This window comes from Pogoniulus pusillus, chromosome 3 (assembly GCF_015220805.1).
Source record: "Pogoniulus pusillus isolate bPogPus1 chromosome 3, bPogPus1.pri, whole genome shotgun sequence".
Lineage (NCBI taxonomy): Eukaryota > Metazoa > Chordata > Aves > Piciformes > Lybiidae > Pogoniulus > Pogoniulus pusillus.
In genome coordinates, this window is record NC_087266.1 from 30,221,665 (window position 1) to 30,247,945 (window position 26,281).

General features: G+C 39.0%; 1 protein-coding gene across 2 annotated transcripts; it reads right to left on the reverse strand.

Annotated features, from left to right (window-relative positions):
• Window positions 1-1,755: 1,755 nt before the first annotated feature.
• On the reverse strand, window positions 1,756-26,264 carry VPS36 (vacuolar protein sorting 36 homolog). 2 transcript variants are annotated; one of them, XM_064173749.1, is made up of 14 exons: window positions 26,114-26,264; window positions 24,491-24,559; window positions 20,572-20,642; window positions 18,577-18,691; window positions 17,088-17,177; window positions 15,764-15,850; window positions 11,576-11,608; window positions 11,388-11,465; window positions 10,851-10,985; window positions 9,905-9,970; window positions 9,314-9,378; window positions 8,781-8,865; window positions 6,347-6,423; window positions 1,756-6,269 (listed from the first exon to the last, which is right to left on the reverse strand). In XM_064173749.1, exons 1-14 carry the CDS (start codon window positions 26,198-26,200, stop codon window positions 6,176-6,178), a joined length of 1,152 nt encoding a protein of 383 aa, XP_064029819.1. In that variant the 5' UTR covers window positions 26,201-26,264; the 3' UTR covers window positions 1,756-6,175. The 2 variants fall into 2 exon arrangements, with proteins under 2 accessions (XP_064029819.1, XP_064029811.1); XM_064173741.1 differs by having other exon boundaries at window positions 25,952-26,185.
• Between the last annotated feature and the right edge of the window lie 17 nt (window positions 26,265-26,281).

Sequence of the window (26,281 nt, forward strand, 5' to 3'; positions counted from 1 at the left end):
TTTTTTGGACTAATCCACTTTGCATCCTAACCCCCCTGGCCAAACCTCTCTTCTTCCTTGGGACTGGGTAAGGTTGAGAGGGGTAGGGGGAAGGTGAAGGGGCGGTTGAGAGCCCCTCCTGGGGACTCAGGTTTCTGGGAGGGGAGCTGTGTTTCTGTATTACTTTTTACCTTGTATATTTCTGTATATACTGTAAATATGTGCTTGTATATTGTGCCATCTGTACATATAAGCTTCATTCATATTTCCAGAGCTGTCTGAGTCTAGTCTGGGTGATTTCTAAAGTGTGTGGGAGTGGGGAACTCCCAAACCATCACACACTATGAGAAATAATCACAGAACCACAGCAGGAAGGATAACTCCTGAGGAAACAAATCTGCAGGAAAGCATCTGTAAGCTGCTGGGGAAGCTGCAGGGCAGGCTTCATGAGATGAAGCTCTGAGCTCTTCCGTCTGTGCTGTCAGTTAGTAATCCCACTGTGGTTCAGGCTCATCATTTTTACACTCTAGTAAGAAAAAAAACAAACAACTGGGTTTAGACACCCACCAAGGAATCAGGCTGCAGTACACTTAGCCTCATGCAGTTTTACAGGACACCACCCTCAAACCGCTTTCCCTCTTAAGATACCTGTGGGAATGAGCCCAGCAGAAGTCTGACATTTAAGTTGCACTGGCATCTGAGCCAATTCTGTAGCAGCCTTTGTTGGTCCAGTACTGCTACTCACAATTTAAGGTGGTTATTAATTACAAAAAATCTTGGGAAGCACAGAAAATAGAACATAGTGGGCAGAACTCTAAATGAATTATCCATTTAAAACACAGTTGCATTCCAGGACACCTGGTATGAAAGGAGCTCATCCTTAAAAAACTTACTATATATAAGATCCAGTGGCTGGAAGCCAAAGCTAAACAAACTGATTACAAGTACTGAAAGCACTTTTACCACCAGTAACAGTCTTTGGAATAACTTGCCAAGAGCCGCAATGGGATTTATCAGATGTTGCAATCTCTTGTTTTTCCTAAAATAAGAGTTCTCCTTCAAACAAAAATTAAATAAGGGAAGTCCTATAGCTTCTGTTACCCAAGAAGTCAAGCAAGATTGTCATAATAGTCTCTTATGGCCTTGCAATCTATAAATAGAGTCCCAGTGGAAAAAAAAAAAAAATTCTTATCTCAGGCTTTCCCAGGACACTGTGGAAAAAACAATAGGAATATCGAAAATATCAAAAATAGTCACTTTGTAGCAATTGTGCCTAGTTCAGTATTTCCACTGAAGAGACAAAAAAAAAAAAATCGTGGTCTTATTCTAGATCACCTTTAAAGTCCTGACAGCATAAATAGCAATACCAAATACATCTATTTTAAGAATTGTTAACCAATCAGCATTTGATAATTGTAACAAAGGTTGGGTTTGAAATCAGTGGGAGTTTTGCTATTTTCATTTAATGGGTAGAATAAACCAGAGTATCTTTGCGGGTTAAGGACACACCTCTGAATTCTCAGGGGAATTATGCCACACACATACTGTAATAATAAGACAGCTGCTGAGTTGGGCTGAAAGCACAGACATTTCTCACATACCACGTCAAATACTGTTATATTTAGGCAATAGTGGAAGAGAATTCTACCTACGTGAAATAAATCATTAGACAGCTACATTACAAATGCCGTACCAACAACAGACACAAGTTTACTCTGTGCAAATGTGCTGCCTTTATTATTCTTTGCAAAAAGAGAGTTCTTCACACAGCATGTATCCTTCTGCATTTTTTTTTATTAAAATAAAATAGCGAGTTTTGTCTTCAAGGTTCTGGGAATGTTCTGCATGTGTGAAGCAAGTGATGCGGGACCACCAACTTGTTTGACTGTTGACTTCAAACATAAAATGGCACAGCATTTGGATTACACCTCTTCCCTCCTTTATTTACTCCCTGCAATCACTTTGATGAGAATTCACCACAGAATCAACCAGGTTGGAAGAGACCTCTAAGATCATCCAGTCCAACCTATTACCCAGCCCTATCCAATCAACTAGACCATGACACTAAGTGCCTCATCCAGTCTTTTCTTGAACACTTCCAGGAATGGCAATTCCACCACCTCCCAGGGCAGCCCATTCCAATGGTAAATCATGCTCTGTGAAGAACTTCCTCCTAACATCTGCTAAGTGAAACTCCTCAAGTATATAAAATACTTTGAACAAGACATTGCAAATCATCTAAATATCCTGAGTGTCGTGCCCAGACCATGACTAGATTTACAAAAGTGCTGGACTACTTCAGCAGTACAGCCCTTTTTACCTTGAACTTGCTGCCCATTGCTGCTGTGACCGTGGCGGACTTTATTCTTTCATCAGGGGAAACCTGAGGTCATGACATTCACAGTCCAGTTGGAAACTGAGACTGATCTTTGGTCTGGCGTGGGGATTTGAAGCAGGGTAGTTTCTGTCAGGTCTACCTCTCACAAACATGTGCTAACTAGCAGACTGTGGGGTTGTCTGAAACTGAGGTTTCCTTACAAACTCCTTACATGTTTTGGTGTTTCTTTAATGTTTGAATAATGCTTCAATTCTGCACAAAGAAAAAATGCTCTCAAACCTGCTGGCCAGGACAACTCCCTGGGAGGTATGACACCTGGGCCTCTGCACCAAAAAGTACTTACATGTTTCTATAAAATAAGAATAAATATTGCCTACAGACATGCTAAGAACATCCCCTTAGCATGTACTTGCAGTCTATTCTCGGGAGAGAACAAAATGATAACCAAAGTCTTCCCAGCAGAAAATGATCTAGATGACCTGGAACTAAGCTGTCTTACATTTCATGTCAATGCCTGAAGCACTGAGAATTAGGGAATTTATGAATCCAGCTAAAAACAAACCAACCACAAAAACACATTGAAGAGGGGGTTCCTCTCAAGGAAAGCAATGATTTCACATGACATCCACAAAAAATGTAGAATCGGCCTTTTCAGTAGGTATTTTGAAAGAACTGTGCATTTGCAAATGAGAACTTCCAAGTCATGAACTTCTACTGGTGGCAACAGATGGTCACCATCTCCCACTAGTGCCCTGATGAATTCACGGATCTTCTTACATGAAGCACAGTAAGGCCTTTGGACAAACTGTAGAATTCCTAGAAGAACCGAGTATGACTTCTGAAGACCTCCAAATATGCATATATACATATATATCTTGGGAGGGTGGAGAGAGAGAAGAAAAAAATGTTTGCACTTCAGAAACATGGTTCAGTTTAGTCACGTTTCTGTAGGCTGAATATAATTTTCTGGAAAACAAAGGCAGAGGAGAAATGGGAAAGATGGGAGATTTGTCAGCAACATCCATTTCCTGTCAGAGGTATAAAAAGGCCTATTTTCAAAATAAAAACAATCATAATTTAAGGCTGCTCCATAAAAAAGCAAGCACTTTTTGAACAGTCCTTTCAAAGGTCTGTGTAACTGGACAGCCCTGGCAAAATGAGATCATGTTCATGTATCATGATACAAATATTCCAGCAATAATCAAAACATGGAAGGTTCATGTAGGTACCTTCAGTAGTAAACTGCAACGATCTGTGAGAATGGCAGCTTCTGTATTTACCTCTCTCCTGTAATCCCACTTCAATACCATAAACATATTTTTTGCTGATAGTACCAATGGAAACAGGACTCTGCAATGACACCTTAGGACCACTCCACATCCATCCACAATACCATGCACCTGTAAATGTGTCATTCCATTTGTTTGCCCAGCTGGTCAGTGGGGTAGCAGATAGGTGATTTCTGTTGTCTTTCAGCTGGGAAAACACATCTGAATGTGTCAAACACCTCTCTGGTGCTAGCACAGGATGTGTGCTTAGCTCAGACTCAGACTGGTTTCCTCATGAAACTGGTGCTTGCATAAATGCCTGTAGTTTTGTTCTGGCTATGACAGGCAACCCTGCAACATAATCAGGGTACATAAATTACATTTAATATTTTTATTTTAAAAGTATCTTGCACCATTTCAGGTACAAAATAAGACAGCAAAAATACGATGTGCTTTAAAAGCCTGCTTCATAGAACTACAAGATTTTGAAGTGTAAAGATTTCAAAGCTCCCCATAGCATTTTGGAAAGAAAAAAAAATGACAGAGCAGCCAATTTAGGAAAATCTTTTACTTCTTATTATTTTCTAGTAGTCATTCTCTCTTATGTGTGTTTAAATTCTAAACCAGCTATACAATTTACCCTATAGATTTCTTCCCTGTAGGCAAAAAGTCAATGAAAACTCTTGCGAAAGAAAAACTCAAGAAGGTACCACCATTCTAAGCAGACTGGATCGTTATTGCTTAATTATGATAATGAAATACTCAGGGTGGAGCAGTGGAGGCTAGGAGTTTACATGTGGCATTTCCTTTCTGTCTTTGTTCTTCCTGCAGAAGAAATGCCCCCCTGTGGGCACAAGTGCAGACCCATAAACCACTGATCTTCCTTGACAAGTTTGGGTATCAGGCAAAATAAACAGTTGACATAAACCACATTTTTTATTCTGATTTCTCACTTTTCAGTCCCTCTTTAGATGCATGATGCTTTGTGTACCTCACATAGATCTCTCCTGTGGGTTATGTGCAGGACAAAGAGAAGCAGCAAGCCCTAAGACTCCTGGAGAGATGATACTAGATGGTCATCAACACAGTAAGGATAGTATGCAATCATTTCCTTCAGCTGTGTCAAATACATTAGTTTTAGCACCTTCATAAAACAGGAAAACTGCCTTAAAGAAAGCACTGCATAAGAGTTTGCTCATGATAAGCATAAGAGGTCACATTTTGCTGTATCTAAATAAGGATCCTATGAACCAAAAGCATCATTACTGTGGGGATCTCTGCATTCAACTTCTTATTGACAGGCTCTTAACCTTTATCTGTGGTAACACTTACAGTTCTGAAAATATTTTCAGGATCTTAAAAGCCTAAGTTTCCTTTTTTGTAATGCTTAAATTATCCATTACAACCACAATGCAGTTACCTGTATGTTGTCCTTGCCCATACCTTGGATGAATTTATTAAAACTGGTTAATTCGAAACACAAAAATTTAGGTCATGTAGATCATAAACATCCAGTTACCATTATTACCATGACAGCAGATCTTCAAGTAATGTGACAACTCCACTGGAGTTATGAAAACTGAGACTATCAAATTGCATTCAGCGTGAACACAAGGTAAGGAATACCAAATGACACAATACTTTTTGGCAAATAAACAGAGTGGTAGTCTTCTTCCTCCCTTCAATATTGACATCATGTTAATTTTCACATACACGATATAAGCAAATGAACTGTTGGTCCAAAGCAGGTAACGGGCTGATGAACAAGTGATCTCTCATTAGAAGCACAAGATAAAAATCAAGCACATTAAAGCAGAGTCTTATGGAGTGATGGGAGGCTACTACACTCTGCTACATAAAAGGAGGATAGAGAAAGAGCACACGAAGTGCAACATAATGAGGCAGAAAGGAAGATGGCATGGAAAGAGAAGAGAGGAAGTCTGTGCTAACAGTACTTCCATCTGAGATATTAGCATAACACAGGGCAAAATAAACCCCGTGTTTTTGATTCACATAGCTCATGTTAATATCTCCTGCAGCTGGTTCTGCCTCAAAGTACAAAAATCCTCTGTTAGAAAACTGTTCAGCACTTCAAGGAGATGGGGTTATTCTACCTGGATTTGTTCCTTATACCTCAGTACACACCAAAGACTCTTCATCACTGCAGATATATGTCTGCTTTGTTACTTTAGACATAAACAAACTGAAACTGGAGTATGCAGTAACCTGTCTTCTGGGTGCTGACCCTCATGGCAGACTACAGGGATATTCTCTCCACTTTCACTTGTGTGGAATCTTCCTCTGACTTCTCTTGAAATGAGAAACTACAGAGAGCACATCAAATAAGACCTGAAGCATGAGCTAGCTGGTGTGAGACAATTAACATGCTTCTGACTTAGCGATTCCTACCTCCTCTCAGTTCCACAAAGGAGGATTCAGCACTTGAAATACCTGAGAACTGTGAAGCATTGCAGTGTTCATTTGTTGCAGTTGACTTACAAAAATAAAAATTTTGAAGTCAGTTGTCGGAAAGGTTATGCCCTCTGCTCTCTTGTTCAACAGTTACAGAGCAAGCTGTACACAAACTGCATCAGCCTTGTGTCAGAAATAAATTTGGGTAGAATCTCAAGCCCTCCACTGAATCGTCTCTGCAAAGATGGCCCATCTTTTCAGCAAGAAGTAGCCTAGAAAAAGAAGTGGTGCTGTATTACTTGAGGACAACACAGTAACAGGGCTGTTTAACAGAGCAATTATTACTTACCTTTCTTTGGCTAACAGAACAGACATCCCCACCAGCTTGGCAAACTCATCAGCTGTGAGAGAACCCTTTTCAGACACCTGTCAAAAAGCCAAAAGCATAAATAAACAAACTGTGACATGAAAATAACAAGAAGTTCTCTCCAATACCAAATCGTGTGAAGTGGTAAACTGGTAACAAAACCTTTGGGTAGACAACTAGTGTGCATTTTTTAAAAAAATACAAATGATAGTGAGCATTTCCCCTTAAAAATACTCACTACTGTGTCTTGGGAAATTTTCCAAATATGAAAAAAAGGAACAGAGAAAAGTTAAATATGAAGAAAAAAAATTCACATGGTACTCTTTCATTCAGATTTTTTTCAAAGCTGCATTAAGACAAAATGAAAAATCAGAATAGCTCAGACAGCAGTATACCATTGAAATCAGCATTTACACAGCCCAACTAAACTAATTGATTCTGCATTCCGTAAAACCTACATGAAGAAATAAAAAACTTGTTCAGGGCAGGTCACCAACTTCAAAATTTAAGACACCTCAGACAGAAGTGGAGATTGAGTTTATCAGGACTTAAATATCCTACAGAAAAATCACCCTATATTATGCCATGCTAGGAGGCACCAACAGAAGCCAGTATCACATTCAATTGACACAAGAGAAGTTCAGTCTTGGTAATCAAAACTTTGACCTCATTGTCTTAACCGTGATAGTCAATATATACCAAAATGAAACCTGCCCACACAGGTTGGACATGGGGATGCTTAAGATAGTAAAGTCTAGACTTATCACTTCACCAAATTTCCCACATAAACATGTTTTTCACTCTACAGATCAGTAATTTTTCCATTTCTCCATTGCTTCAGAATCATGCAAACCTGCTGCCATTTCCTGTTTCCCACAGACCTGGGTGGGGAGGGGTCTGTTCTGCATTCTGCGTCATTCTCAGCAGTAATCTTTTTACAGAAACTCAGATTAGATTAGTGCTGACTTGAGATTTTATGAGGTCAAGTGATAAATCTGAGTAATGGAAGTCTGCTACACAATCTAATATGCATACATGTGATTAATTATTTTTCCTCCCAAAACCACCACTCTCATTAAGGGTGACTTTGTGTTCCTTTGATTTCCATGTCATTTCCTGTCTCCAGAAGCTATTCAAAACCACATCTCTCTTCTGACAGAACCCCTGTGACTTCCTTGCACTTCTCCTCAGAAGTTTCACAGTACTGTATATTGTAAATTACACACAAGGTGCTCTTGGCCACAAGTCTGATCTCATATTCCCTTTTCCTTTTGGGTTAGCCTTATTCAAAGCCTCTCCCTTAACATTTTCCTATGGAGCCCAAGTCTCATATTATGAAAAAAAAAGTCAGTAATAAATCCACCATGTGGTGCTTTTTGCAGTTAACCTCATTTGTTACCAAGAACAGGTCTTTCATTTCAAAGAGAAAGCAACAAATTGAGAAAACAAAAATAATCAGAAAATAAAAGTGGACTAAGTATTTTCCTGTTAATATAAGAAAATAAACTGAAAGGATTATGATATGTGGAAAGATTTAAGCATTTTAGTTCTGATAATTTAGGATGGAACCTTTTAGATGGCTAAATATATCTAAAAAGCTTTTTGATGAGAGAAAGCTGTATGGTAACAATCATACAAAATGCACTGAAGAGTTTACCTCATAGACCAAGAAAGAAAGCATCTGAAACACTTTTTATTGGCCATTTAAGTAAAAGTCCTCTTCAACATTAACTTTGGATACACTGAATTGGCCTTTACTCAACTTGATTAAAATTTTTACAAATTTCCCACTGGAAAAAACACAGGAAAATCCATCACATAATGGGATAATAAGGCTTTAAAGACTTCACAGGCAGCAAGACCACGGAAGTTTACTACACTAAGCAATTTATACTAGTTCTTTTCCTGATGAAGCTAGCTCAATTCTATACACACACTACTCTCCTACTGAGCCCTTTTAACAGCAAACCCAGGGCATGTTGTTACTCATACAATATGCTATTTTATGAAATAAACTCAAACCAAACAACTGCCTGTGTCAACATTTAAGAGCTACTTCAAGCACATTATGTACAGTGTCTGAAGTCCACTTCTGTTAAATGAAGTCCTTAACACATATCAAGAATTTTATTCCACAGCACAAAAGATATGGAGAAAGACTGAAGGGTTAACAACATTTAAAAGAGACAGAAAAGTGATTTGCTCCTTAAGGAGAAAGCAATTACTAAGATTATTGCTTGCATAGTACTTAGAAGATGAAAAGTGCTATTTAAGTATTACTGTTAGAAGATTTTGAAATGGACTGTTTTGTATTTCAAAACCTCACAAGGAAATTCTGTACCTCAAGTTTTAATACTAAATGTGTTTAAATTCCCCCAGCAGAGTCAGAACACTTGAAGACGTGAAGTACACTTACTGTCTCTAAAGCAGAAGCTACCATTTCCTCTTCATTATGAGACTGGAGTTCAATCACCATCACACCACTGTCAAATATCCGAAGTCTAAAACCAAAAGAGAGAGCCAAAGTAACGAAAACCACTATGTGTATCACCTATGGTCACACTTCCAATGCATCCACACCTACAAACACATTTTAACAGTGGGGAAATAAACCCCCTAAATCTCTGTAAAATTAACTTAATACAAAAAGCATCCTCAGAATTTGAAGAGATTGAAAAGAGCAGGGTATATGACTGGGCTTAGCTAAATGCTTTTCCAAGTCTGAAAATATACTGGAAGTGAAAAGAACGTTTTCTTCCCAGCAAAGTGAACTATAGTCATATTTACATGTATAGTGCATACAGCAGCTTCCTGTAAGCATCCTTTGTTTAGTAAAACCCCAACAAACCAAAACAAAAAACCCTACTGCAGGTAAGATATTGAGTCATCCAAGCACCATAGTCTGACTTGGAGTGACATTTTTAATAAATACATATGTAAAGCTCCTACCTTAACGGTAATTTCAGTGACTCCAGCATCTTGCAAGCATTTACTAAATCTTCTGGTGACAGCAACTGTTAAAATAGTAAAACATATTTATTCACAGCTTGCATTTCAAGGAAACACTACAACACCAAAACAGTTTTAGTAACAGCTATAAAATACATCAGGCTACACAATACTGTTAATTCTCTTCCTTTCAATTGCTTAGTCAATTTTCTTGGCTTCTATACTCCTTTCTGCTCCCTTTCTACATATTCTATAGTAAACTTTCTTGCCCTTTTTACAGAAAGAAGTGACATATTTTGTAAAAAACCCTGACAATCCACTCACCATTCTTTAGTATTCTGTGTCCTTTCATTTTTCTTTTCAGCTAAAGATGGATCTTCTCTTTCATATGGTCTCGTAAAAGCAGCATACATTATGCCAACTCACAGAGGATACATCAACATTATATGGAAAAAGGAAAAGGGTAAAACTCCCTTCTCTTAATGAAGGGTTGATCACGTCACACTATTAGATAAGTAGAGCGAGCAATTTTTCCTCTTTTTCTTTACTTACCTTACCACTGAAGTGCATTTCATAAAACAAATTTCTTACCTCTAATCCTCGTGCACGATTTACCAGGCAGTACACTTCTGTAAGAGACATGATTCCTCCTCGCTCCTGTATTAAGCATAAGACCGTTAAGAGAAATAGCATTAATCTAGCAGGCACGAGTATCTCAGCTTGCATTTAACTGCCAGCACAAGTAAATAGGAGTTAAATGAAAAAATGGAAACAGAAAGTTAAGACAGCACTGTGTATGTCTAGCATAAAGAGCAAGATGTTACATCCTTCTCTCGTCTTTTTAAAATGCAAAATGCTGATTGTTTTGACTTAAAAGCAGACAATAATATCACAGAAATAAGGAACTTCAATGTATTAAGTCTATCAAAGAGTTTACTGCTTTTACTTTGCAGGCATCCCCAATTTTCCATGCTGATCAGTTTCACCTACTTTTCACAGAAACACTGTAATATGTATGCTTTCTAGTAGACATGTAATCCTCTAAATTACAACATGAAATCTAATTTTTGGTGAGGATCCTGAATTATGTAATAGCTTCAGATACATTAAAATATGATATATTGTTAAGGGGGGGTGACCCAGGTAATAACTCTGTGCTATATTTGCAAAAATACATAATCTTTAAGCTGCTTACTGACTGGCTAATTATATTTTTCAAGTTTCACTCTCTCTTTAAAGTAATACTCTGCAGCAAGGGATACAGATAGAAGAAAGGCTGGTAGGAGGATTTGCTAACTATCATTGATATTTTGCAAGTTATAATTTGAGATGTCATTACTCCAAAGATAAATTCTTACATATATTTTAAACTTTCTTATTCAGAAAAAGGATTTATCTTCCTTCCACAAACATTGGATATGAAGCTGTGCAGCTAGATGAGACTTTAAAGAAAGTCACAATACTACAGGCAAAACACATTTACATCAAAATTCAGCAACACAGGTAGAAAATGACTGTGCAAAATTAGGTACTTTACCTCTAATGGTCTCTGCAGTATTCCAGCCAGTTGCTTTGCCAGTTGCATGTGGTACTGTGTACCGGATCCATATGTTTCCCTTGTAACTGGATTAGCTATACCCATACTCAGTAGATAAGACTTGAATCTAATAGTCTAAACAAATCAATAAATTTGAGAGTACATCATCTAGGGAATGATTCTGTTTTTTACGAGTCTTTGATTTGATTATTGTAAGACAGTTTTGGTGAAAAAATCCATTCAATTTACTACCAATAAAGTCAATTACTAGCAGATACGGGGCAACATTTAATAAAACTTAATTTTTACCAGCAGAGGTTAAAAATACAAACAATTACACAAAGGCAGTAAAATCTTTGCTTTTAAGAAAGGATCAAAGAAAAGGTAACACTATACAAGTAAGTCACTTCTACTTGATGTAGAATTAAAACACACCAAAAAAACCCCAATTATGAAGTGCCCTTTATTAACATTAAAAAGGTAACTTTGGTTTGCACAGGAACATTTCTGTTGACTTCAAAACCAGAATTAATTTACCTCATCTTCAGTGATGTCACCTTGTTTTTCTTTAATCTTATTAGCTATCAATTTGGATAATTCCACCATTTCCTTAGCCTACCAAGAAAGACACATAGATAAATCACACACTCATCTCAACAGAAAAAAAGTTCATTTAAAATAGAGAAAATAAGCATAATTCTGCTTGGATAAGTGACATGCCATACCTTCTCCATCAGCTTGCTAAGGTCTTCAAAAGCCTGAAATGAAATGCAGGCACAGGAGATCAGTCTAATTACAGTATTCAGCTTCATGGATACAGTAAGCTACCCTTGTTTGCCTACCCAAGCTACTCGTAAGAGCTGCCATACCTTTAGAATACCTCACGTTGTAACATACTACAGTTTTATACTAGGTCTTAAAATCAAAATTACGTAATCCATAAAAAAACAAAGAATAAAGAAAAGAACCAAACAATCACATACTCTTCTAGTATGTGAACACTATTTAAATACGATGACAGGAAGGAACAATGAGATACATCTTGCCTATCGCTTCTAGCCACTGTCTCTATGCGATTCCTACCTGACTAAGCCCCTACTAGAAAGGCACACTTTGGTGGAATTTGCATAGAAGACACAATTATTCCCATCTACATTTAGAAGCCTTACTGGTCTGAGATTCAATACTCAAAGAAAAAAAGATGCCAATGGTGCCAATGTTTCTCCACTGTCTGGAAAGGTTTAGCCTCATAACACTTGGCATCTATGCCAGGCACCCAAAATAAAGTTGGTCCAAGGAGAGAAAAGAAAATATACTATCATAAAGCAATAATCTACCACTATCAGAACAAAAGCTTCTCTTTGGGTTCTTTATTCTAACTTCCTAATCGGCCAAAATCAATAATTTACTATAGATGCCCCAATCTGTAGCATAAATCAAAGACCTTCTACTATACTTGCATATATCAACAAAAAGTTTGCTAACAAGGCTCTTCCCAATTTATTTCTCATCTCAGTAACCTGCATGAAAACACCATTCATCAAAAGAACCCTTGATATACCTAAATAAACTGCATGCTGTGTCTAACTCCTCCTCTGCCTGACTCACCCAGGGCCAGCCTGGAAACAAAGGGGAATGTGCACACACCTAACAGGAACTTCCTCAGATAAACAAAAGACTAAAGAACTGGATGCTTATCAGCAGTGAACAGCAAAAGCAGGAAGCCTTTTCCTGAAAGTCAGGGCACCATTTTTAAAATTAAGTCACTTATAACATTTAAAGCAGGAGGAAGGCAGGATTTTACAAGCTGTGGTTTGCCTCTGTTAATACAACACATAGAAATCTATTTCTTTTACTCCCTGACAAAGCTACTAAAGGAAAAAAATAACCAAACAATACTTTTGAACTATATACACATGCATGTAGCCACAATACCTTTTGAACTACACAGACAAAAAAACTTCATTCATTACACTCCTCATAAACAGAGAGGAAAATGCTGAATGCTGTCAGTATCTGTAACAGCACACAGCCTGCAGAGGTAATTTCCTTATGCATAAGAGCAGTGAAATCAGTGAATCACAGAATCACAGGCTGGTTTGCGAAGGAAAGGACCTTCTAGTCATCTAGTCCAGTATCTCTGCAGTCAGCAGGGACATCTTCAACTAGATCAGGTTGTTCAAAGCCCTGTGAAGCCTGACATAGAGTGAGACATGAGAAAAACTCCTAAACTTTCTGGCTGTGCTCAGAGTTACAGTCAACAACTCAAAGTCCAAAATTAGACTAGGGTCAAGCGGTCCACCTCAGTGGAAGGTACTGGGACCAGTAGCGTTTTTGTCAGTGATATGGACAGTGGCATAGAGAGCATCCTCAGCAAGTTTGTGGCTGACACCAAGCTGTGTGGTCCAGCTGACAGGCTGGAGGGCAGGGATGCCACCCAAAGGGCTTTGGATAGGCCCAAGACGTGGGTCCAAACCAACTTCATGAAGTTCAACAAGGCCAAGTTGTGATGGTTTGGGTGTTCCCTGCCCCCCCCCCCCACTTTAGAAATCACCCAGACTAGACTCAGCCAGCTCTGGAAATATGAATGAAGCTTATATTTACAGCTAGCACAATATACAAGCAGATATTTAAAATATATACAGTTATATACAAAAATATACAAAATAAAAGGTAGTACAGAAACACAACTCCCCTCCCAGAAACCTGAGTCCCCAGGAGGGGCTCTCAACCGCCCCTTCACCTTCCCCCTACCCCTCTCAACCTTACCCAGTCCCAAGGAAGAAGAGAGGTTTGGCCAAAGGTTCGGAAGCAAAGTGGATTAGCTCAAAATGGAGGGTGAGGTTAGAGAGATGCATCTCAGACAGCAGCCCCAGCGAGAGTGGTGCTGAGTGTTTATCTAATGCTCTTATTTCTTGTTCCTATCCTTCTCAGCAAGACTGCAAGCAAAGTAGACATCACCATTGTTTTCCTTTTACAGCCTATAATCTAGTTCTTCTCACCAAAACATTCTAGCCTGCTTCAAACTGGCGCATAGTGACAGATGAATTTCACTTGATCATCTCTTTATTTTGGGACATCAATGGTGACTACTCTCTGTCCATTTTTTTTCTATAAGTTTTGTGTTTCCTGATAATAATTTGACTGGTCCTACACTTGAGTAGGGACAATCCCAAGCACAAATATAGACTGGGTGATGAATGGCTCAAGAGCAGTCTTTAGGGGAAGGACTTGAGGGTGTTGGTTGAACATGAGCTGGCAATGTGCACCTGCAGCCCTGGCAGCCAACCATGTCCTGTACTGCATCAAAAGAACTGTGACCAGCAGGGTGAGGGAGGTGATTTTCCCACTTCACTCTGCTCTCATGAAACCCCACATGGAGTGTTGTGTTCATTTCTGGGGCACAAGAAGGACACCAAATAGCTGGATGTGTTCAGTGGAGGACCATGAAGATGCTCAGAGGGCTGGAGCACCTCCCATATGGGGATAGGCTACCAGAATTGGGGGTTTCATCCTGGATCAAAAACGGCTCTGAGGAGATCCAATAGCGGCCTTCCAGTGCCTGAAGAGGCCTACAAGAAAGTAATGAAGGGATTTTTTTAGAAGGGCTTGCAGTGATAGGATGAGAAGGAATGAATTTAACCTTGAGAAGGGTCAATTTAGAATGGTTATTAGGAGGAAATTCTTTACAGTGAGAGTGGTGATACACTGGAACAGGTTGCTCAGGGAGGTTGTGGATGACCCCTCCCTGGAGGTGTTCAAGGCCAGGCTGGATGAGGCCTCGAGAAACCTGGTCTAGTGGAAGGTGTCGCCGCCCATGGCAAGGAGGTTAGAAGCAGATGATCTTTAAGGACCCTTCATATCCAAACCATTCTGTGAATCTATGAAACTCTTCTTATGGGTACTTTCTGCCATTCTACGAATCTACGAAACTCTTGTTACGGGTACTTTCTGCCTGGACAAAGACTCTTTGGCAAGGAGTGGCACAATGGGTTCTGTTCCAAGGCGGGGTTTTAGTTCAGTGATGCTATTTAGCATGACTAGAACTCTGGTAGTCCATTAGTGGAGCGGAATGCCTATTTCATTGTGGCACACTGATTCCCATAAAGCTTTGCCACAAGCATCAATCTGTTGTGTGTAGTTTATTAGTACCTCTGTAGTAATCTCTAGTGCCACGACAGAACTCACACAAGTTTTGAGGATATTGCCCCCAGGTATGTATGAAGAAATTGCCTCTGTTGTCCACCTGTATTGCTATCTGGAATTCAACTACTGTGCTGTTGCTGGGGAAAAAAGGATGGTATCCTTCTAGTTCACCTATTTTGCAGATTTTTGTAATATCACAGTATCACAGTATCATCAGGGTTGGAAGAGACCTCACAGATCATCAAGTCCAACCCTTTACCACAGTGCATATCTTGCCGATGCCTGGGCTGCAGAACATTTTAATGTAACGATAATTAAAAAATCTTAACATTTACAAAATGAGTATTTAAAATATGAAAACCTAAAGTTCACCACAGACGTACAGATTAATGTATTCTTAAGATTTTCAATTAAAATCAACATTAAATGTGAAAAAAAAAGCAAAAAGAAGGACCCCACCAAACTTGTAATTATCTCTTTCTGCAGATATCTTTGTGTTCTGCTTCCTCTGATGAAAAGCCACTGAACTCAGATTTCTAAATCTACCACATCAAATCAAAGAACAGGCTTCTTGAGAAGAACTGCTTAAAAAAGTACCTTTACATGCACTGAAAAGCCAGTTAAATTAAATAACTGTAATTTATATGCTCTTAATCAATTCAAACTTCTCAACAAAAACAACAAATAGTCTCAGCAGCCCCTAAAAGAAAGTGTGAATGAATGGAAATGGTTCAAGTGGTTGACCTTGAAACTTCAGTAGTATTTACCTCAGAAATGTTTTTGTCAGTCTCTTTTCTTTTTTCCTCTAATTTCCTTTCGATCCCTACAATTCCTACAGCCCTTATTCTTCCTGCCTGCAAAAAAAGATAATGAAGGAAGAAATGAAAATAGGAAACAGGAAGTTCTCATCCACCTCACTGTGAAAAACCTTACATTAGAAGACAGGAAATATTCCCCCAAAGAGCTAATATTATGCATACAGTATTTCTTACATTTCTTGAATGCATTCTTTAAACCAGTGTAAACCCACAAAACAAAAAAAAAATCCGAAACAGTAAGTGTAAAGCTGCAGTAAACAGGTAAGATGATTATATTGACGCTATTGATAAATAGGCTGAGCATTTCAGCTCATCTCAAAGCCTCTCCAACCTATGTGAACATACTACTGCTGTTGAAATGCAAAATGCAGGAGTGCATCTAAACATGATTGTTGTGAGAAATGCAGCCTAAAGAAACGTAGCCACAGAAACACAATGCTAAGTGCGGTCTAACTTACCTTGATAACAAGTATCAGAGTGGAAGTGAACTTTTTGATGCCAAATGTGTTTTGGTACCTGGTACCTGTGCCAGCCCTCAAAGCTTAGCACTGCTGCTTAAGATTTGATGTGATTTAAGAACAGAGATAAAGAACGTTCATTAAGTCATTCTTGATGCAAGGTACAGGCTTCCCCATTAATCCAAATGCAATTGCAAAGGATGACATATGTGATTTGACATTGAACAACCTTTAAATCACCCTTTTCATTTATATAATACTGTATGTTCAATATATTAATATCCTAAACATATTCACTTACAGAAACAACATCTATATGTTTACCACAGTTACACGTAGAAGTATGCAGATAGATAAAGAAGGCAATCTAACATGACACTCTTCATGACAGCTGTCCATTTAGAATATACATTTAAATCAACCATATATATGTTTCAAACACTGAAATCACAAGGCCAAAAGTCATTCAGCTTCATTATTCAGCTGTATGTTGAATGAAATTATATGCAATTATACATTCAGTATTTTTTAAAAAATCAAGTAAGTATGTGTGCATGTCTGACTACCTTTTAAAAAAAGAGCTCATTATCAACTACTGAAGTCCAAACACACTTGAGGAAGAGAGGCCACAGTATTGTGTATCAGGTGAAAACTGTGAAACTCATTTATGTAATTGAAAAAACAGGCAAAATAAAGCTGAATTCCCTCACGTGCCCACAGTGTTGGTTAGAAGCATGCCAGATGCAGCATATGGGGCAGTAAGGAGTGTAAACATGAGATTACATACAGAACCTGCTCAGAAGCTCTGCACATACCCACGGATCCTTGTTAACTTGAATGGTCTGACCAGCAGGCATGGTCTCCCACCTCCTTTGTGTCATTTCTTCTGATAATCGTCTATAGAACTGCAAACATTAAAGAGTGAGAACAGATGTTTCATAAGCTGTGCAGAGTACCGCTAAACTTTTTTGGCCTTTTGGTGGTTGATGAAATAAACTTCACTGTGTGACAGAGCAACTTCCGCAGTACAACATACATTATCTGGGAATTCTTAACGCCAGTCTTATGTATGTGGTGGAGGAGAAGCCATGTAGCTACTACTTATATTTGCATGAATACTTCTTTAAGATATCCAAAATGTTCCAAAACACGCTAAAGTTAAAAAGGTCAAGGTTTACTCACGTTTTTAAAAGGAAAGAAAGTCAAAACAATCCAATTATTCTTCCTTTGTTAATTCGACAATACAAAGACAACACAGATCAACTGCATTTGTTTATTGCTGATACCAGAAGGTGGCATTAGTTAATTAGTTAACTAAGTACATGTATTCACTGTCCAAATTCCAGAAAGAAAATGTTTGTTTTTTTTATGGTTGTTTAGAGTTCACAGAAAAGCATTTTGAAGTCATGAAGTCACTCTACTGTACAACTAGAGCACAAGTGATATGCTAGATAATCAGTAAGCATAGTAAGTTTGAATTTTCAGACATGAAAATTAACATTAAAAAAAATAAGATTATGATCAGGCAAAACATCTATACAGTTCTGTCTAGGCATAAATCTGTACTCGACCTAAGCTGAAAACTGCTCACAAAGAAATGACAATAAGTCTGATCGAGCACACAAATTTAAACTCATTCAAATTGAAAACCTGATTTTTTTTGCAGTGAACGGCTACAGCCTTTCAAAAAGTAAATTTCTCAGTTGGATGTTTCTCAGGATGTTGCACTGTGAAATTTCTTCCCTAAGTGAAATTTCTCTGTTTTTTAGGATAAGCCTACTTCTGAATTTACATAACTTCTGTTTAGAACATTCAAAGCCTTTGAGATTTGGTCTACGTAAAAAAGCACAGGTTAATAAAACACAGAAGTGAAACAAAGCTCAAAGACAACAAAAGGTGTTCAGTAACAAAATCAGAGAGATGATTAGGAATAAGTCACTTAATTCCTTTTCAGTAGAGGGTTAGCAAAAACGAAACATCTTTTACTCTTTTTAACAGATTTCGGAGATGTCACCTTGGAAAATCCAGGTTGAAACTAAAGATGAAAAAAAGAAGCATAAGATTATGATAAACCTACTAAAATAAGGACAAAGCTCAATAATGCCTCTTGACACTTTTAGAGCTCTGTCTGCATTAACTAAACTGAATAACCCTGAAGGCTCACAGTGCTTCTTCTCAAAAAGGATGTGCTGAAACCTCAAAAGTAAACACTGAAAGATCAGGCAAAAGTATCATTAACACAAAAAGAGGAGAAAAGCATGTCCAAAGATCTGATGTACTGGGCTTGCATGGTACAAAACTTACCTCAATCTGCCCATGTTCTTTGAAAGAAAGTTTGATGTAGGAATATTTGCTGCTTTGAAATGGACCAGGCTCCTTGATTGCAGACACAGGATGAAGATGAACTACTATTTTAGCACTAAGTTAAAGAGAAGAGGCAGCTTTCTGTAACACGCTACAAAAACAAAGATTCTACAATCAAAGTTCACTATTTATTATCTCTATAAACTCTCTCTCACATAAGAACTAAAGTACACCAAATGATGCTTTACATTTGTGTCTAACACAAGTATTTTTCACTCACTATTATGGTAGATCTTACACAGAAACTACTACATGCTCTGAAACAACACCACCTTGCCGATTTAAGAATCAATGGTGGCTACATTTTAAGAAAAATGTCATATATTTATCATTTCAAGCAATAATTTCTGAAACATCTTTTACTTAAGATAAAAACTAATCAAGTAGTCATTCGACACGGCTTTTGACTTGCAATAATTACTGCCAAAACACACTACCTTTGTTACTGGAAAAGGTCTCGATATTGTGTTTATCACATTTGTCATGTGAATTTGTCCAAAATCAACATTCAAAGGTAACATGCGTGGAAACAAGAGTCTAAAATGACACCTACCACCAAAACAAACCTATCATGCTATGACAGCAAGTCTGCCATTCCCACTTCATTTAGCTGATACATATTTTTCATGGATCTTCATTTACTTGGCATCTCCAGGCTCTGAGGAAAAGGATCTGGGAGTCCTGGTAGACAACAGACCATGAACTGGCAGTGTGCTCTCATGACCAAGATCAACAGTATCCTGGGATACATTAAGAGGACCGTGGCCAGTAGGTCAAGGTAGGTTTTCTTCCACATTTACTCTGCACTGGGGAGGCCTCACCTAGACTACTGTGTCCAGTTCTGGGCAGCCTAGCTCAAAGAGGACAAAAAACTAATGGAGACAGTTCAGTGCATAGCCACTGAGATGATTAGGGAACTGGAATATCTATAATACAAGGAAAGGTTGAGAGAGTTGGGTCTGTTTAGCTTGGAGAAGAGGAAGCTGAGCAGAGCTCTTATTAATGCTTACAAGTATCTAAGGGGTAGGTGTCAGAAGATGGGTCAGACTCTTCTCAGTGATCCCCAGTGACAGGATGAGGTAATGGGCCTAAATTTGAACACCAGAAGGTCCATCTAAACACAAAAAGAAAATTCTTTACTTTGAGGGCGGCAGAGCACTGGAACAGGGTGTCCAGAGAGGTGGTGGAGTCTCAGCCTCTGGAGACTATGAAAGCCTGCTCATATGTGTTCCTATGTGATACGTTTTAGGTGATCCTGCTCTGGCAGGGAAGTTAGAGTACCTTCAGAGGTCCATTCCAAATCCTACCCTTCAGTGAGTAACGATTTACCTGATTTGTTCTGGATGCTTCCAGCATATTACCTTACCCATCTGGCTGCAGGGTGCAAGCAGATGTCAGCTATTTATATATTTCTCCAAATGATATTGTTTTTCCTCTTTTTCTTGTGAAACTTCTTTATATGCATGAACATAACTGAATTAGTTACTTAAACTAGCAGAAACATTTGAGTTCCTTGTAACCATCACTAGCATTGCCATGCTCTAAATCAATCACATGATCATGAAAACTTATCTAACACAGCATCTGGCAGAATTTCTATTCCCAAACAGTTTTGTGGCACAAAACACTACAATTAGCTTTCAAATTTAGATTCAGCAAAATTATTTTTGTAATTTACGACTAATGAAATGAAAATGGCAAGCTAGAACACATACTTGCTTAATGATTACAAAATAATTACTTAACATCAAGCACCACTTTGTTATGACTCCTGCACATGTGACCTCAAGTATGGAAAGTAGGTACTTGTGCCTGTCAATCTGAAAACTCAGAATGCAAATGGAGCCTACCACGATTTACTATTCAATCTTGGGTACCTTGTGTAACATCATGTGCAAAGTGTCCATCTGAAAAAGACAATGACTGTCACCTCACCTTTTTCCTATGCCAGCAGCTTGCTCTTCAATAAAGACAACCTGAGACAGAGGTATAGCAATACAGCACTCCTGGAATAATCAAATAAAACACAAATGTAATTAAAACCATACCCTGAATATTCATTCTTTAAAACAAAACATTCTCTTCCTCCATTTCACAAACAGTATGGACTTCTCTGAGTGCTGCCGGAGGCATTCCCCATGAAATACGATGGTAACAATCAAAACAATCTATTAAAGAGAAATATAAGCAGAAATCTAATGCAAAATTGAAATTGAGTTGTAGTTAGTCAAGCTTCAGTGTCAATGTGTCAGCTTTAGATACCTTAAGCCAGAATCATAGGAGGACTTTGGAATTTAACAAATCTTTAGTACCTAAGTTCAAATTTTAAACACAAGATTTCCACTATTGCAGCTTATTCCTGTAGGTGTACAGCATTGGTTCTTAAAATTTTGACATTGATGTTACTTTGGAAGCCAAAGCAACATCCAACATCACCAATCAAATGCTGAATGTCAGAAAAACAAGACTATCCTCTGAGTGGAACAGGAATTTCTCTATCCATCCCATATCCAAGGACTTAATCCAGCAGCTGATGCATCTCAGCATATATTTATTGGACTGTACTTTCGACAAAACAAAGCAGAGTGAGAAACAAAACTGTATTCATCTGAGGGAGACTAGCCTAGCCAGGCTAAACTCCTTCTATATGTATTTGAGACAAAAGTTGCTCATTGCAAGCATCTATTTGTATGTCTGTTCTTATTTTGGTGACCATTCTTCGGTAAACGTTGTCTTCCATACAAGAGCCTGGTGACAGTCACTCAGTCACAGGTTACTTCCCGTCTTTGAATCTCTGTCTTCCATCTGCTATGAAGCTGGGCCTATCATTAGGTTACAACAGTGTTATGGGACTCTCTCAATTCCTACTACCAAAATTGCTCTTCTTTGCATGGAATAATTAAATACTCATTCAGTTGGAAATTAGGGAAGCACACATGCAGGAACTCCACCTAATGAGTAAACGTTTCATTGGGAAAAAACATGGATTGTACTTCCTGTTCTAAAAACTGACTACAAGTTATCTAGACTCCTCTATGGCTCCAAATTCTACAAGCCACTGCATAGAAGTTACTGTTTTTAAAATGCCCACACAGCATTGGACACTTTAAATACAGGCAAAATGGTATTTCCTTTAAAAAAAAAAGTATTGCAAATCACAAGACTCTATATACACGGTCAAAACGATTGACTCAGTTCACAGCTAGAATGTTATGAACTTATTTTAAGTACAAGAACTTAGAATCACCCCTTCCTAGTGAGAGAAGGAAGGGATACAAAACCAGAAATATATTTTTTAGATGTTGTGATTTATGTGGATTTTTTAAAACTAATGTCTCATGCTGACATTGTTCATGATTTTATGATGTAAAATGACTTAAAATCTAGCTATGTTGTTGTGGGACTGTGATGGTTTGGGTGTTCCCCGCCCCCCCACACTTCAGAAATCACTCAGACTAAGCTCAGCCGGCTCCGGGAATATAAATGAAGCTATTTATTTACAGCTAGCACAATAAACAAGCAGATATTTACAATATATACAGTTATATACAGAAATATACAAGGTAAAACAGGTAATACAGAAACACAACTCCCCTCCCAGAAACCTGAGTCTCCAGGAGGGGCTCTCAACCACCACTGCACCTTCCCCCTGCCCCTCTCGACCTTACCCCAGTCCCTAGGAAGAACAGAGGTTCAGCCAAGAGGTTCAGAAGCAAAGGCGGATTAGGCCAAATGGAAGGTGAGGTTAGGGAGATGCAGCTCAGACAGCAGCCCAAGGCAGAGAGAGACAAAATGGCGAGAGTGTTATCTAATGTTTTCATTTTCTTCCCAAACTCCTTTGCGAGACTCTGAGAGAAGCAGACATCACCATTGTTTTCCTTTCACAGCCTATAATCTAGTTTTTCTCATCAAAACATTCCAGCTAGCTTCAAACTAACACAGGGATTTTGGGTGTTGGTTTTTTTTTTCTTAGGAAATCACTCCATTTTCTCTATTTTCAGCTATAAAACACATATGTCTGCTTTTGTAAAAAAGGTTTTCTACATAACCTAGTGACAAGTGCTCCATTAATTACAAAAGTTTGCTGACACAATAAAAGAGGACTCTCCCAACAAGTTTGTTCTAGGTAAGATAGCCAAGATTTCTAAGGCTGATGTTATATGACAGCTGAGCTTTAGCCAAAAACTTATCCTGAAATAAAAAGGCACTTTACTCCCTATGTTTCAGTCTTAACAGCCTGAAAAAGAATCAGCTTTATTTACCAGACTAACAAAGTTATCTGTATTCATATCCTCCTGATCAGATCCAGGTAATTTTTGCCAATCTCCTGGCCATATATTTCTGCCCCTTCTTAACAGAAATATGAAGCTGGTCAGAATTTTACCTAATTTAATATGCTGAAGCAATATTATTTTTCTTATTCTTCAAAGCTCTTGTTTGATAATTTCAGAAATTCAATGATCTTTGAAGACTGCAAGAAACTATGTGGCATAGGAGCATGGGCAGAAGATGAGGTTTTCTTGGGAAGGAGAGAACAATATGGACAGTTGGAATACTTGCAGAAGCCGTAAAACTCAATGTTATTCCAAGCAAACAAAAAGTCTAAGTGAGAAGATTAGAAGCAGTGGATGTTGCAGTGCATGCCTGTCTCTCAGAAAGAGATGATGATGAAGAAATAATTAGTTTAACAGTTTAACACAGAGAATTTATCTCACGCTGACTGTGCCAAAAAAAGGTCAATTTATATAGAATAGCTCATGGTCTGAACAATCAGCCCCTGACTTGTTTAACAGTAACCCCACCTGAGGGACAGCTGTCAAAATATTTTCAAAAATTTGTACTAAAGATAGTTCTGCTGTTCCTGCAAACAACCTCTGAATAAAGGACATACTGCTTTGCCAAAGTGAAAACATATTTGGTGACCTTACCGTCAGAAGGGTTTTACTAGCTCCCTGGTTTGGAGCAAGGACATGACGGTTGGTAGAGAACAGCCTTCTAGTACAAGAGGTGCTCCAGCTAGCCTTGTGTAAAAGTGTTCCACGAGGAACATAATTTGCTTTGAGAAGTTGTCATCTGAATATGCTCTGTCTAAACTCTGGCTTTAAGGGTTAAGTTTCTAAAAGCTTCTGTCCAAAACAAGCATAATCCCACCTGGTTCTGAGAAGGACTTCTTCTATTGCAGCCATAAAGTCGTACATAGTGTCGTAGTCCAAACTTAGAGCTTTCCATGTGTTAGTGGTCTTTCTCATCCATTTCCAGCCTGCAGTCTTTGGTCTTGATGATATATGAAGCATTCAGTAGCAGTATTACTGCACCATAGTTATGACATTGTCACTTAACCTCTGGGTCAATTTCCCACAGCAGTACAGACTTACTGAAGGAATGCTTCAGCACAGGAATGAGCACTCATGAGGGTTAAGACTTGTACAAAACAACACTGCCAAACAATGGTCCAAGACTATATGGTGGGAACAGAAATCAGAGAACCTTGACTTGAAAACAATGAGGAAGAAAAGGTCTTCTTAGACAAGGGGCATGGTAGAAGAGTTCACATTATGATTTGCCTAACACCTTTCAACTTCAGTCTATTTTTGTGCTGTGGAAAATGAAAATGTTTATGATTCATTCTTACCCCTTCTCATCTCTGCATTATTAAAATAGATCAAGGTGAAGGAACATTCCTGTACATGATTTTCTTTCCAGTCTGAGCAAAAAATTGTACATTTATAAAACACAACACAAAGGAAAGAAAAAAATCTCTCTTGCATGCAGTTTTTTCATTGCAAGTTGTGTGTTGTTTATCATGCAATTAACAATTGAATGACATAAAATTAAAAATAGAAGTGTGACTTACATGATTCTTCTGATCCCTCCAGATCAGTCTGTGTGTGCTAAGTAGTAATACTCCACTATCAAATTTCACCTAAGCAGGAAAAAATTAAAACATATCAACAACAAATTTACTATTAAGATGGTACTGACCATGAAAAACATTACACATTACCACAACATAGAAGTCAGATTCAAGGAGCCAATATTTTGAGATCACTCTTTTGTTTATTAATATTGTTTGCTTTTGTTTCAGAAAACACAATAAATGAAGCTCAGGAGAAAATGGAGAAAAATGAAGAAAATTTCCTTTTCTTCAACTGTGTAACTTTCTTCCAGAAATCCCACAGGATCCTTCTTCTGAATGTTGTGTAAGATATACTTCGTTGAATGTATTATTTACTTTAAAATATTGTTTGATGACAAAGTAAAAATTAATCAAAAAAACCAAAGAAATCTAGCAAGAACATGCCACACAGTCTGAAATATTCCAGTTTATCACATAGGAGTATTCCTCCTATCCACTTTACTGTTAAAAAGTCCCCTTATAGACAGCAACTGGTGTGCAAAAAAATGTATTAGCAAACTGATTCCTATTTGTAAAACCTGATGCACATTTTTGGAGAAAGATTTTTTTTAAATGTCTGCAAGGACGTCCATGAAGGAGGTCTCCAGAGACAAGAAGGAAAGCGAGGAAGAGAGCACAAAAAGAAAACATAATGTAAAGGAGAGGATATGAGGAGGACGGGGCTAACCTTTTTTCAGTAGTGGCCAGCGACAGGACAAGGGGTCATGGGCATAAATTTTAACATGGGAAGCTCCATCTAAACACGAGGAGGAACTTCTTAACATTGAGGGTGGAGGAGCTATTTATTCTCTGAAGTAATTCAAAGCCCGTCTCCACGTCATCCTATGCTACCTGCTCTAGCTGAACCTGCTCTAAAGAGTAACGGGGTTAGACCAGTCGACCTCCAGCGGTTCCTTCCAACTCATACGATTCCGTGACTGTGTGGCAGAACCTCTGCACGACGTCACAGCCAAAGTGCACAGCTTGTTGGCTGTAGAAATACGGGGGCGTGCTTAGCCTCTGACACAGACCACGCAGCAGGCATCAGGTTTCATGCCAGCGAAACCCTCTCCGTAGGGACGCCAATCCTCCTTCCCTGTGGCACACGCTGTTTGAAGCCTTCCTCTGTCCCACAAAGGCTGGATTTCCTCGCTAACAATCTTCTTACAGAGCAAACCCCTTCCAGACCCAGGAGTAGAACATACTCCCACAGCTGATGGATGCTCCGCCTGCAGCCCAAGCCCTTCCACACCCCTTCTCTCGCCCCTCCTCAGACGATATCATCCATAGTCACATTCCTTAACGCCCCCCCGGCGGAGGCCCACGACTATACTCTCCTCTTGCCGCCTCCCCTGCCCCAGCCCTGGCCCGCTAGGCCTTGCCAGACTGCCAGGCCCCGCGCAGCACCGCTCCCGTCACCTTCTCCTCCCCGTCGTAGAGGCGCACGCCACGCTGCTGGACCACTAGCGTCTCCCTCAGCTCCAGCAATCCGGTAGTCCACGCGAACCTGTCCATAGCGGACACGCAAGCCCTTGCCCTCTCTCTCTGTCACTGGCAGACAGGGCCGCAACCACCACTCACCACCCGCCACTGCTGAACGACCAGGCCCCATCCCCGCTGGTCTACGCCCTCTGGCGGCCGTGTGCGGCACACAGACCATCTTCCCATAGCAGAAGACACCACCCTACTCCTCCCACCGCCCGCTCGCCATTGGCCAGTTCAAGCCCCGCGGCGGGTCCAGTCGCGCAG

Coding starts and splice junctions, on each gene's coding strand:
- VPS36 (XM_064173741.1), bottom strand. CDS start 26,047: ATGGACAGGTTCGCGTGGACTACCGGATTGCTGGAGCTGAGGGAGACG. Junction 18,692..20,571: donor GCTGCTGGCATAGGAAAAAG/GTGAGGTGACAG, acceptor TCTTTAACTTAG/TGCTAAAATAGTAGTTCATC. Junction 15,851..17,087: donor AAGTTAACAAGGATCCGTGG/GTATGTGCAGAG, acceptor CTTTTTTTGCAG/GCAGGAAGAATAAGGGCTGT.